Source organism: Aquarana catesbeiana, linkage group LG03 (genome assembly GCF_042186555.1).
Source record: "Aquarana catesbeiana isolate 2022-GZ linkage group LG03, ASM4218655v1, whole genome shotgun sequence".
NCBI lineage: Eukaryota > Metazoa > Chordata > Amphibia > Anura > Ranidae > Aquarana > Aquarana catesbeiana.
The window spans coordinates 9,498,625-9,511,776 of NC_133326.1; the positions used below are offsets into that span (position 1 = coordinate 9,498,625).

Genomic DNA, 13,152 nt, shown 5'->3' on the forward strand with positions numbered 1-13,152 from the left:
GAGCAGCGACACCAGGGAAAAGTTCTCCCCTCCATCGAGGAAAGGTACTGGTCGCAGTACGGACTGCGGGTGCGGTTTTTGGGAGAAAAACCACACAAGAAGCAGACAGCTGAATTAAGCAGGCTCGTCTGGGCAGAGATAAAGCTGGATGAGAGCTACAGAGCCCTCCGGTGGCATGTATCCCAAGCATGTGCCTGGATAGCGGATGACAGCCCAACGGAAGGCTTAAGCTACGGCGGCTTGGGACTGTTGTATGTGAAGCTGACAGGGGACTCTAACTTTGGGAGTGATTTGGAGTGGCGAGTGGACGAAATCATGGATTTCAGAGAAGGGCTACTGAACATTTCGGAAGTGCACTGGGCACAGGAAGATTTGGAGTTTCTGGCCGTTCAGGAATGGGAGCTAGAGATCGCCTACAGACGGCTGCTAGACATTGCTCAGTGCCAGGGCTGGGCTCCCTTTGCCTGGGACTATCAGGAAATACCAGCTGACAACTCTGAAATCCTAGCTGAAGAGTCGGCAATGTGGCAGAGTAAGGAGGTGGAGGTATGGAGGTGGAGGTCTTATGGCAGATGCAGCAAGTGCTGACTGACCTTGATTATCCTGTTTCTGCATGGGATGATCTTGGATGGAGGAATGTGCCTGTCCAGCAGCATGCCAGAGAATCTGCAGTGGAAAATCTGGAGATTGCCATCCCCAAACCTGAAGTGCTGACAACAGGGCAGAGCTCTGCTAACCTCTGCCCAGCACTGATAGCATCTTCTGGATTCCATGGACAGGAGATGGTGAACCTCCATCCCCAGACACCAGTTGCAGAGACAGGGGATTTGATAGACTTTTCTGCTGAGGAAGAACCATCGGGTGAGCCCCCAGCAGAAGAGTTGGGATTAGGGCCAAACTTCATTGCACTCTGCTCAGCACTGATGGCATCTTCTGAGTTCCACGGACAGGAGATGGTGAACCTCTATCCACAGACACCAGTTATAGAGACATGGGATTTGATAGACTTTTCTGCTGAGGAAGAACAACCTGATGAGCCTCCAGCAGAAGAGCTGCTATCAGGGCCAAAGTTCACTGTGCTCTGCCCAGCACCAACAGTGGCTTCGGCCTTCTTGAGAGAAGAGGTAGTCGGCCTTTCTCCCACAACACTGACAGGGACATGTGATTTTCTGCCAGCAGCATCTATGGAGTTACAACAAACTTCTCCAGCTGAAGATCTGGTAACTGAACAGAGAGTCCAAGACCTTTGTCCCACACTTTTAGCAATTCTAGAGACTGAGGATTTGATAGACGTTTCTGTAGAGGAGGAACCACCTAGCAAATCCCCAGCAGAAGTGCTGGCAACTGGACAGAGGGTCCAAAACCTCTGCCCCACACCTGCAGCAATTGTGGAGGCCCAAGTTGAGGAGGTGGCAGTCTATCGCGATCTGCAGATCAGGATCCAAGGAGTGAATGCAGTCATCACCTCACAACTGCAGCTTGATCTGGTGTCGGTGGATGGGGCTTCAGTTCCCACCTGTATACCCCAGGGATGCTGGGCAGTTGGCCCAGATCCCCAACAGCAGGATGGAGTGAGCTCAGTCCCCCTGTCTTCTCTCCAGCGGCAGAAAGGACTCCAGGGAGAAGGGCCAGTCCAGGCCTCTCCCCAGCGGCAGATATGTTCTCTGAGAGAGGCAGAGGTTGGCTGGGTGAGTAATACTCTGTTTGGAATAATTTATTTGGGGTACTGTGTGGGTACAGGCAGTAGAGGACTGGAACTACTGACTAACTTCGGAGTCAACCCGTCTGGGGTCTCCTCCTGTGTTAGTCTCCTGCCAAAAGGGGAGAAATGTGAAAGACCTAGCCGGGACAGAGGCTGTTGGAGAGGACTGAATGAAAGCCTGTTGCCTTTTGATTATGGGCCCTAGCATTTGGGGGAAGGGTTCTCTCTGTGAGCTGTATGCCTGGGGACCCTGGGGTTGGTGTTACTTTGGATTCAGCTCCATGTCCCCCCAAAACACACAGACTCTGGAAACCCTTTATATGCCATATTAGAATGATAAGACTGAATTATACTGTTGGGACACATCCTGTGAGGAGATGCTGGTGTCATCAACTCCAATTACCTGTGTTTATGTTAATTGAATGAGCTGATCACATTGTCCTCTATACAATGTAGGAGATGGGATGACTCCTATTGGAGCTGCTGCTATTGTGATAAGGTGTCCTGTGATAATTAACTCAGTCTGGGCAATAGGTCATGTCTCAATCACCTAGGCTGTATAAAGGATTAGTTAATTAGCTCATGTTAATTAGGTTAATTAGGTTACGTTTGTATTGTTAGAGTAATATTTTCTCCTGTATATAAGACTGTATTCTGGTTCTGAATAAAGTGAGTTCATGGTAGCAACAAGCAAGTGTCGCCTTGTCTTGGTGCTCAGAGAGGTTGGAATATCTGATATCTGTATACAGACTGGGAGGAAGTGGTATATGACGGAAGCACTCAAGCGGAGTGTGGGACGTTCCGTGACATGAAGGCAGCAAAAAGAGAATGGGAAGGGAGGGAAGGGTAGACTGGGCAGGGGAGTGACTCAGAGAAGATGGAAGTGGGGGCAGTAAAACTGGAGTGGGAAGGGAAGACTGGGCAGAGGAGTGGAGAGAGAGTATCACCACTCCAGGTGGGTCAGATCCAGGTAAAAGGCATCTCCTTCAGTCTAGAAGTCCAGGTGCTGGCAATGCTATGGCAGTTAGACATCAAAGAAATTCTGGACAGCCGCACTCCAAAAATATTTGCCTTTATTCAATAAGGTGTCATCCAAAATACAGGTCACAGCAAAATGGAACAAAGCTTACGTGTTTCGCACTACAAGGAGTGCTTAGTCATAGCTTCTATACCATTTTGCTGTGACCTGTATTTTGGATGACACCTTATTGAATAAAGGCAAATATTTTTGGAGTGCGGCTGTCCAGAATTTCTTTGATGTCTAACTGGGCAGGGGAGTGGCTCATAGAAGAATTAAGTGGGGTCAGTAAAAAGGGAATGGGAAGGAAGGGTAGACTGGGCAGGGGAGTGGCTCAGAGAAGAGGGAAGTGGAGGCAGTAAAAAGAGAATGGGAAGGGAGGGAAGGGTAGACTGGGCAGGGGAGTGGCTCAGAGAAGAGGGAAGTGGGGGCAGTAAAACAGGAATGGGAAGGGCAGACTGGGAAAGGGAGTGGCTCAGAGAAGAGGAAAGTGGGGGCAGTAAGAAGGGAATGGGAGGAGAAGAAGGTTAGACTGGGAAAGGGAGTGGCTCAAAGAAGAGGAAAGTGGGGGCAGTAAAATGGGAAGGAAGGGTAAACTGGACAGGGGGGGTGGCTCATGTCCTGGAGATGATGAAAAAGCAATCCAGTAGAACAGTTGTTGGAATTTCTCTAAAGAGAGTATGTAAGGTCCTATGTGGCCTTAAAGTGGTTCTAAAGGATGCATTTCATGCATGAAGGTAAAAACCCTTAAGTGTGCAGCTCTCCCCTCAGCCCCCTCCCCAATACTTGTAAACCACTGAATGATTATTAACCTCGCTCTCACTCCCACAAATGTATAATCATACTGTATACATAAAGCGCACATTCTCCAGTGAAATGTGTTCAAAACAATCAATATAATTATAATGTCTGCCTTAAAAAATTTAAAGTGAATACAAAAGACACCACATGACCACAGTAACTCCACACCGACAATGATAATCAGTGCCTCCTCTTCACTGACATATTCGCACACGGCTCACTCATCGGAACCTTTTGACCCCCATTACAGGTAGTCAAAAACAGCATTAGGTATCTGGTGGTCCACTTGCATTATCCACTGCTTTATATCTTAAGGGAACATCTCAGACCGGATCCTCGGTATCGGCGCTCCTGCACCTTCAAATTCTCATAACAGAACTTCGCTCAGAGAGGGAGGTAAAAGGAAAAACCTCTCATGGTGCAGTATATCCAAATTTTATTAAAATAATGTTAAAATCACACTTAAAATGTTGCAAGATGTTTCACAGCATTCATTTAGCTTGGGAACGCCGGTTTGCGCTCCACCTGTGTTCCAAAATGGCGGAAGTGACGCGTCCCAATAGTCCCACCCTAAGTGACTATCAGGACATGTCATTTACGCCATTTTGGAACGCAAAATGCCTAACAATAAAGTATTTCTATCATTTCCCCCATATAATCTGTACGGTCTTCATTTCCATATCCATGATATACAATTATGTAACACGTAATCCTTTTATATTTCAGGGTTTCCATCGGATCAGAGGAACGGAGACAAGGAATTTGTAATCAGAAGGGCCGCCACAAACCGCGTGCTGAACGTCCTGAGACACTGGGTGTCCAAACACGCTCAGGTAATCAGCACTGGAAATCATTTGGCCTTTTGTATGATGTCATGTCATACATTGAACCTGATACAATATTTTGCTATGATTTAATCCACTGTTTATTCTTAGAGGTGAACACCAGTGGTTCTCAACCTCAGTCCTCAAGTACCCCCAACAGGCCATGTTTTAGGAATTTCTCTTAGATAAAATACAGTAGATGTCCAAAATACCAAGCCATTGACTCTGATTTAAACCACCTGTGCAAAATAAAGAAAACATGGCCTGTTGGGGGTACCTGAGGGCAAGGTTGAGAACCACTGGTGTACACTATGTGAGTGCGCACTTTTAAAGCATGACATGTTGGGTATCTATTTACTCAGCGTAACATCATCTTGCATATATTATGAAAAAATTGGGTTATATATTGTGCTTTTGTCTTTTTAAATTCACCTAAGTGTATTTTTTCTCACAAAATTGGGACGCACTAGTGTGAGCCCAGCCTCAAAGTGACCCTATCAGTTGTTTAACAAATTTCCAAAAGCAGGTCACTGTGATAGAAGAGGTATAATAGTCCTCTCGCTGGCAGTCGGCATCCCCTCCCCCTTCATTGCTTTCCAGGTCTGCAGCCTCTATAGGACCCTTTGGCATTGGACACCTCGGGAGTTATGGATGCCTGCGACCTACTCTGTGAATTTTTTTTTTATTGCTTCTCCAACCTCTAAATCACAAGACCTGCAGTAACTTAGGAGTTGGATGAAGGAGCCACAGCACACGGCAGGGGACACAGGCATCCATCACTCCTGATGTGTCCAATGCCAAAGTATCTTATGGAGCGGGGATGTGCATTCAGGGGAGGCCATGAACATTAAAAAAAAAAACAAAGAGACCCCAAATTTAGGTAGCCTAAATCCTACCCCACCACTGGTAAAATTTTTGGGCTCCTACGAAATATGGTTCTGGAGATACAGGGCTTCTATTATGTATGGTTCTGGAGATACGGGGCTTCTATTATGTATGGTTCTGGAGATACGGGGCTTCTATTATGTATGGTTCTGGAGATACGGGGCTTCTATTATGCATGGTTCTGGAGATACGGGGCTTCTATTATGTATGGTTCTGGAGATACGGGGCTTCTATTATCTATGGTTCTAGAGATACGGGGCTTCTATTATGTATGGTTCTGGAGATATGGGGCTTCTATTATGTATGGTTCTGGAGATACAGGGCTTCTATTATCTATGGTTCTGGAGATACGGGGCTTCTATTATGTATGGTTCTGGAGATACGGGGCTTCTATTATGTATGGTTCTGTAGATACGGGGCTTCTATTATCTATGGTTCTGGAGATACGGGGCTTCTATTATGTATGGTTCTGGAGATACGGGGCTTCTATTATGCATGGTTCTGGAGATACGGGGCTTCTATTATGTATGGTTCTGGAGATACGGGGCTTCTATTATCTATGGTTCTAGAGATACGGGGCTTCTATTATGTATGGTTCTGGAGATACGGGGCTTCTATTATCTATGGTTCTAGAGATACGGGGCTTCTATTATGTATGGTTCTGGAGATACGGGGCTTCTATTATGCATGGTTCTGGAGATACGGGGCTTCTATTATGTATGGTTCTGGAGATACGGGGCTTCTATTATCTATGGTTCTAGAGATACGGGGCTTCTATTATGTATGGTTCTGGAGATATGGGGCTTCTATTATGTATGGTTCTGTAGATATGGGGCTTCTATTATGTATGGTTCTGGAGATACGGGGCTTCTATTATCTATGGTTCTGGAGATACGGGGCTTCTATTATGTATGGTTCTGGAGATACGGGGCTTCTATTATGTATGGTTCTGTAGATATGGGGCTTCTATTATGTATGGTTCTGGAGATACGGGGCTTCTATTATCTATGGTTCTGGAGATACGGGGGTCCTTGTGCAGCCTGTCAGCAGCTACATACAGAAAGGCCAGTTTAAATACAAGCCGGCACACTCTTTTTGCAGCAGAGTGGATGAGCTCACAGTGCCTCTCCTCACTTCTTGTCAGAGGCACTGAGCTCAATGGACAGCTTGGAGCCTTGGACCAATGGTAAAGCACCATTAGTCCCAGCTGTCCAATAAAAATGCTGCAGTGGAGGCACGCCTCTCACTGCAGTGTCATAGAAGAAGGAGTGTCTAAAAGGCAAATGCTTCCTTCCAGCCCAGCCCTCTTATCTAGAAGGAAAAATCTAGGTTTATGGGTATAAGATTTACCCACAATCCTGTGTTTTTCTCACACAGTTAAGAGGGAGAATGAAAATCTGCTGCCTGCTGAAAAGGTACAAGCTAAATCATATATGTATATGTTATAACATGATAATTTATTATTTATTTATTTACTGTGAAATTTCTGATTGGAAGTTATAACCTCAAACTTCAATAATCTGTCCGTTAAGCCACCTGCTTAAGTACAGATTTTGAAAATATAGTAAATTACCTTAAAAACAATATATAATAATTATTTGTATATTACTTATGGTAATTAAGCCCTTGCCACCCCAGGCCAATTCTGACACTTCTCTCCTAAATGTAATAATCATTTTTTGCTAGAAAATTACTCAAAATTACCAAATATTTTATATATATATATTGTTTTAGCAGACCCCTAGGGAATAAAATGGTGGTCATTGCAACTTTTTATGTTACACTGTATTTGCACAGCAATTTTTCAAACGTGTTTTTTTTTTTGGGGGGGGGGGGGGGGGACAGTTTCATGAATATAAAAAAAAGAAACACTAAAGATAACCCAATTTTTTTATATAATGTGAAAGATGATGTTACCCCGAGTAAATGGATACCTAACATGTCACGCTTTAAAATTGCGCACACTTGTGGAATGGCGCCACATTTCAGTACTTACAAATCTCCATAGGAGACGCTTTAAATTTTGTTTACAGGTTCCATGTTTTGAGTTACAGAGGTCTAGTGCTGGAATTATTGTTCTTGCTCTAACGATCGCGGCGTATGTAACCTGTGTGTATCTGGCTCTGATACTAGCCAGTGCCTCACCAGCCTCTCACCTCACCGCACGTCCGTGTTATAGAGGTGCAGGTCAAAGGAGGCACCACTATATAGCTCTTCTCTTACAGGTGTCTTCCACTGGAATGTTATTTACACCTATTTGGTCATTTCCTCTAGTGTTCTCTAGAATTGTTACATTGTATCTCTTGTTACAAAGATCCGTGCATTTCCTATGCTTCTCAGCTCCATCTAGTGGCCATTATCTGGTATTTTGCTACTGCACATAATAAAAGAACATTTGTTCGGAAGAGAACATAGCCTTAAGAACAATCATTTTTACCCAATTCGCACAGAGCAAATGTACATGAAGATTTACTGGATGAATGGCTATGTGAATTTTATTTTTTATAAATGCTCCCCACAGAGTTGTCGGAATCAGCTGTTCATGTTCCTTTTATGCTTTAAAACGTAAGTGTGTAAAAAGGTATTGCAGAACACATTGGCACGAAATGTTATGTATGCAAGGTTGAAGTAAAGCAAACGTTCGATGTTCTGTTTGTGTTCCAGGATTTTGAGACAAATCTACAGCTAAAGAGTAAAGTGATCTGTTTCCTGGAGGAAGTCATCCACAACCCGGAGCTGCTGGCACAGGAGAGGAAGGCCGCAGCCAACATTATCCGGTGAGACATTCACATATATATATAATATATACATGAACACTCGATGCCGTTCATCCTATATAAACCTACAGTGTATAATGTGTAATGAAACTTACTACTACAGGCCTTATACTGTCTGTATGACATTATTCACAGTGCTGGTTACTTCTTAAAAAGAATTTCAGGTTTGGATATTTTATACATGGTTACATTGTTCCAGCTCAGACCAACTATGTATATACCATACCTGGCTAATGCCCCATGAAGCTGAAAATCACTGTAGTAGACACCACTACTACTACCACACCGCTACTACACCACTACTACACTACTACTACCTTGCTACTACACCACTACTACCTCTCTACCACACCGCTACTACACCACTACTACTACCTCGCTACTACACCGCTACTTCACCACTACTACACCACTATTACACTACTACTACCTTGCTACCACACCGCTACTACACCACTACTACCTCTCTACCACACCGCTACTACACCACTACTACTACCTCGCTACTACACCGCTACTTCACCACTACTACACCACTATTACACTACTACTACCTTGCTACCACACCGCTACTACACCACTACTACCTCTCTACCACACCGCTACTACACCACTACTACACTACTACTACCTCGCTACCACACCGCTACTTCACCACTACTACTACCTCTCTACCACAACGCTACTACACCACTACTACACTACTGTTACCTCTCTACCACACCGCTACTACTACCTCTCTGCCACACCGCTATTACACCACTACTACCTCTCTACCACACCGCTAGTACACCACTACTACACTACTACTACCTCTCTACCACACTGTTACTACACCACTGCTACCTCTTTACTACACCGCTACTACACCACTACTACACTGCTACTGTGTGTGTGTCCAACAGAGCGCACCCCCCCTTTACATCTAGAGTGCCCTCTTATACCTATATGATCCCCACCCCCTTACATCCATGTGTGTCCAGCAGAGTCCCCCCTTACATCCATGTGTGTCCAGCAGAGTCCCCCCTTACATCCATGTGTGGGGGGAGTTTCCACTGCACCAGGATAGTCTTTCTAGCATAGTACATTGTGTAGAACAGAAATGGTCTCTTATGGTGGTTGGCAGTCAGAGTATCACATATACCCAGTAGTAGTGCTAGCAGTGGATCGAGGGGTACTATGAAACCTCCACCTCGCCCATCTCAGCAGCCGATTTTCCCTAGAAGGTCTGGAATCTGGATTAGAGGACAAGATCAAACCATATGGATAAATGTACCCACTTCAGTCTGACATTTAGGGCAGAGCGAATCAATGAGGGGATAGATGACAGATAACCTGAGGAGAATAATATGCTCTATGCAAAAATGTAAGTTGCACCCACCTGCCTCTTGCTGAGATCATAAGTGGGATATATTGTTGGATACCCTCCTCCCAGTCCTCCTAAATCAAGAAGGGGACATCCGGACCCCACAGTTGACACAGCTGTGACACTTTGGAGGTATCTGTCTGAGCCAGACGTGTGTAGAGGGGTTTCTCCAAGTTGGAGAAGAGTGTGTCCTTCTCCAAGTTGGAAAACATGCTGCACGGCGCCCAATTTACACTTCCAGTGGAGATGGAGTTTCTCGAAGTTGAGCATCTGCTATTAGCAGGCGCTCAACTTCGTGAGACTCCATCTCCACTGGAAGTGTAAATTGGGCTCGGGCAGCATGTTTTCCAACTTGGAGAAGGACACACTCTTCTCCAACTTGGAGAAACCCCTCTACACACGTCTGGCTCAGACAGATACCTCCAAAGTGTCACAGCTGTGTCAACTGTGGGGTCAGGATGTCCCCTTCTTGATTTAGGAGGACTGGGAGGAGGGTATCCAACAATATATCCCACTTATGATCTCAGCAAGAGGCAGGTGGGTGCAACTTACATTTTTGCATAGAGCATATTATTCTCCTCAGATTATCTGTCATCTATCCCCTCGTTGATTCGCTCTGCCCTAAATGTCAGACTGAAGTGGGTACATTTATCCATATGGTTTGATCTTGTCCTCTAATCCAGATTCCAGACCTTCTAGGGAAAATCGGCTGCTGAGATGGGCGAGGTGGAGGTTTCATAGTACCCCTCGATCCACTGCTAGCACTACTACTGGGTATATGTGATACTCTGACTGCCAACCACCATAAGAGACCATTAGCAGAAGAACATCTTGTTAGGTAGGTTATGCATGGCCCTAAGCCTATGGAAGGTGTGTAGCTGACCCTGATGGACAATATCTCTCAACGTTTTAACGCCATAATTGGCCCAGATAAACGGGTCGTGTATGTTTCTAAAATGAGGAATCTTGGGGTTTGCCCAGAGAGGGGTTTAGAGGGACCAGAGGTTAGTAGCTTTTTAGATATACCCCCACTTGCCTCCATACTTAAAGAGAGGTACCCATAGGTATCGTAATATTGGCAATCGATCAGGGGTCCCCCGAAAATACCAAGTTACTCAGTTCAGATTAGGAGCCCAGAAGGGCAGCTTCCAATACCACTGCAGGGTTATTCTTCACTTGAGCAAACCACCATCTAACAGTTACCAATACTGCTGCCCAATAGTACATTTGAAAGCATGGTAGAGCCAGCCCGCCTCGCATAAGCTGTAGGTGAAGAGTAGATTTAGCTACTCTGGGTGTGGAGCCCGCCCAAATAAAGGAGGTTACTATATGGTCCAATTTATTTAAAAAATGCCTAGGGTATGGCTGGCCGGATGTTACCCGCGGGCTGTAGTTGGGAGACTCCCACATTAGAGAAGCTATGGCTGGATTAAACTTCTACGTCTCCTGCGCTTCATATTCAGAACGATTGTATACAGTACAGTAATCGCACAGATAACTGCAAGCACCACTGTTCTCCCGGGAAACATAATAACATTCAGTATGAAGGCGCCGCACTACGGACATCCCAGTCTGTGACAATAGTCGGAAGCAGCCTCAGCCTCTGTTCCTCCTAAGCCAGGCCCCCTGACACGGTTCACGGGGCGAAATGCGTCAGTTGTGTCTTAGGGGGAGCTGAGGCCCCTTCCCACTATTACCACAGACCGGGCTGTCAGTAGTGTGGCGCCTTCATACTGCACAGTACAGTAATGTTGCGCTGTATGATAGAGCGGCAAGGATGTGGAATTCCCTTCCACAGGCGGTGGTCTCAGCGGGGAGCATCGATAGTTTCAAGAAACTATTAGATAATCACCTGAATGAACGCAACATACAGGAATATACAATGTAATACTGACACATAATCACACATAGGTTGGACTTGATGGACTTGTGTCTTTTTTCAACCTCGCCTACTATGTAACTACTATGATGTCACAATGAATGGGAATAATTAGACTTATTATTGGTACTTTGTATCTTTAGCACATTGACACAGGAGGACCCCGGGGACAGCCAGGTCACCCTGGAAGAGATTGAGCATATGGTAAGTAACGCCAGTAAGTCATTCCGGTTCTCCCATATAGGTAACATGTCTTCTGGCTTGGACTTTACATGTTTTTTTTTTTTACCAAGACACACGTATATGGTCTCATAAAAAAAAAAAAAAAACTTCAGTAACCAGAGCTGAGCGGTGTCGGCATTTCCGGTGTCTCATGAAAAGTCAAAAATGCGTTGGGCCTGGCCACAGAGAAGAACTTTAGGATGGGGGTGACAATTGTTGCCTATGCTGGGCTTCTTAACTCCTGTGTGCCCACAGAAAATATGCGGCCTCTTGGCGGGTGGGCCTTGGCGCTGAGCAGCCGCATATTTGCATTCATACAGCTGTGCCGAGAGCCTGCGCACTCCCGGAAACAGCTACCGGCGGCTAACAGAATGCTCACGATCGCTGCTTGAGATCAGGAGCTTTTCCGATCATGTGACTGCCGTGACAGCCAATCGCAGCGGTCACATGATCCTAAACATCATCCTACCTCCTGGCCTCCTAAACCCCTTAAAGTGGTTGTATTACCCCTTTTTGACATTTTTACCTACAGGTAAGCCTATAATAAGGCCTATAATAGGGCTTACCTGTAGGTAAAATTAATATCTCCTAAACCTATACGGTTTAGGAGATATTCACCCTGCATGCAGCCACTGAGGTCAGCGGCGCATGCGCAGTGAAGGACCGGCGTATCGCGCCGCTCCCTGCCAGGAAACTCAGTGACGTCATCACAGCTCCGGCCACTCACAGCGCCAGAGCCGCCAACCTGAAAGAAACGCAGAGGGGAAAATGTCAGCTCCCTCGGTGTTGACCGGGATGCGATGCGGGGACCTCGTTCTAAGGTAAGTATTCCATAATGAGCTAGTATGCAGTGCATATTAGCTCATTATGCCTTTGCCTTACAGGTTTTTGTTTTTTAGTTTGCGGGTATACAACCGCTTTAAAGGGTCGGGAGGCTTGAAAGATGATAGTAAGCCACAGAGAATAGAGTAGATATTGTGGCTAGGGCAGCCCCCCCCCCCCCAGAGATTATCACTTTCCTGTAGCTATTTTAACTCAGATTATTAGTTCCAGTGTCACTGCCAGTGTATGCAGTACCAAATGTGGCCAGAGGTGGGGGGGCGCCGGATACACTCTGAAAAACAGAGTGTCTCCGAGTGGCTCCAAGTGTCTCAGAACGTCACCGGTGCCCCCGCTCCTCTGGCCAAATGCGGTACTGCATACTCCAGAGGCTTGAATCCTGCTCGTCCTGCGAGACAACGCTCGCAAAACGAGCTCGTATTGTGAAATGCTCTTAAACCGCGTTACTCGCAATCCGAGGTTTTACTGTATGCGTATCTCCCTTTGTGCTGGGAGCGCACCACACAGCGCGCTCCCAGCACAGTGACTGAGGTCTCACAGAGGGCCCCGTGCTAACGATTGGGACCCGGAACTCCCGATTCCAGGTCACCCGATCGCTGTGGTAGCCTCTGATCGTTTTTAAATCACATTCACCCATGTAAATGTTTTTTTTTTATTCTTGTCCTATTCTTTTTCATTCATAATTTGTAATAAATAAATATTTGTTTTTTTAAAATAGTACAATATGACTGAAAAGGCAATTTTTTCCATATACTATATACCACAGTGATCAGTCACTGTGAAGCCCACCCCCTGTTTTTCTCTCTCTGTGAATGGAGGGGTAAGATACAATGTATCT

The 13,152-nt window shown here is 45.7% G+C and overlaps 1 protein-coding gene across 2 annotated transcripts in view; it reads left to right on the plus strand.

Moving 5' to 3' along the window:
* The window catches only part of RASGRF1 (Ras protein specific guanine nucleotide releasing factor 1), a 168,580-nt gene that overhangs the window by 116,785 nt on the left and 38,643 nt on the right, over positions 1 to 13,152 (plus strand). For both annotated transcript variants that reach the window (XM_073618247.1, XM_073618248.1), the window contains exons 18-20: positions 4,248 to 4,354; positions 7,895 to 8,007; positions 11,396 to 11,456. In XM_073618247.1, the coding sequence (XP_073474348.1) occupies positions 4,248 to 4,354; positions 7,895 to 8,007; positions 11,396 to 11,456 (281 nt within the window). The remainder of the gene's footprint in view (positions 1 to 4,247; positions 4,355 to 7,894; positions 8,008 to 11,395; positions 11,457 to 13,152) is intronic.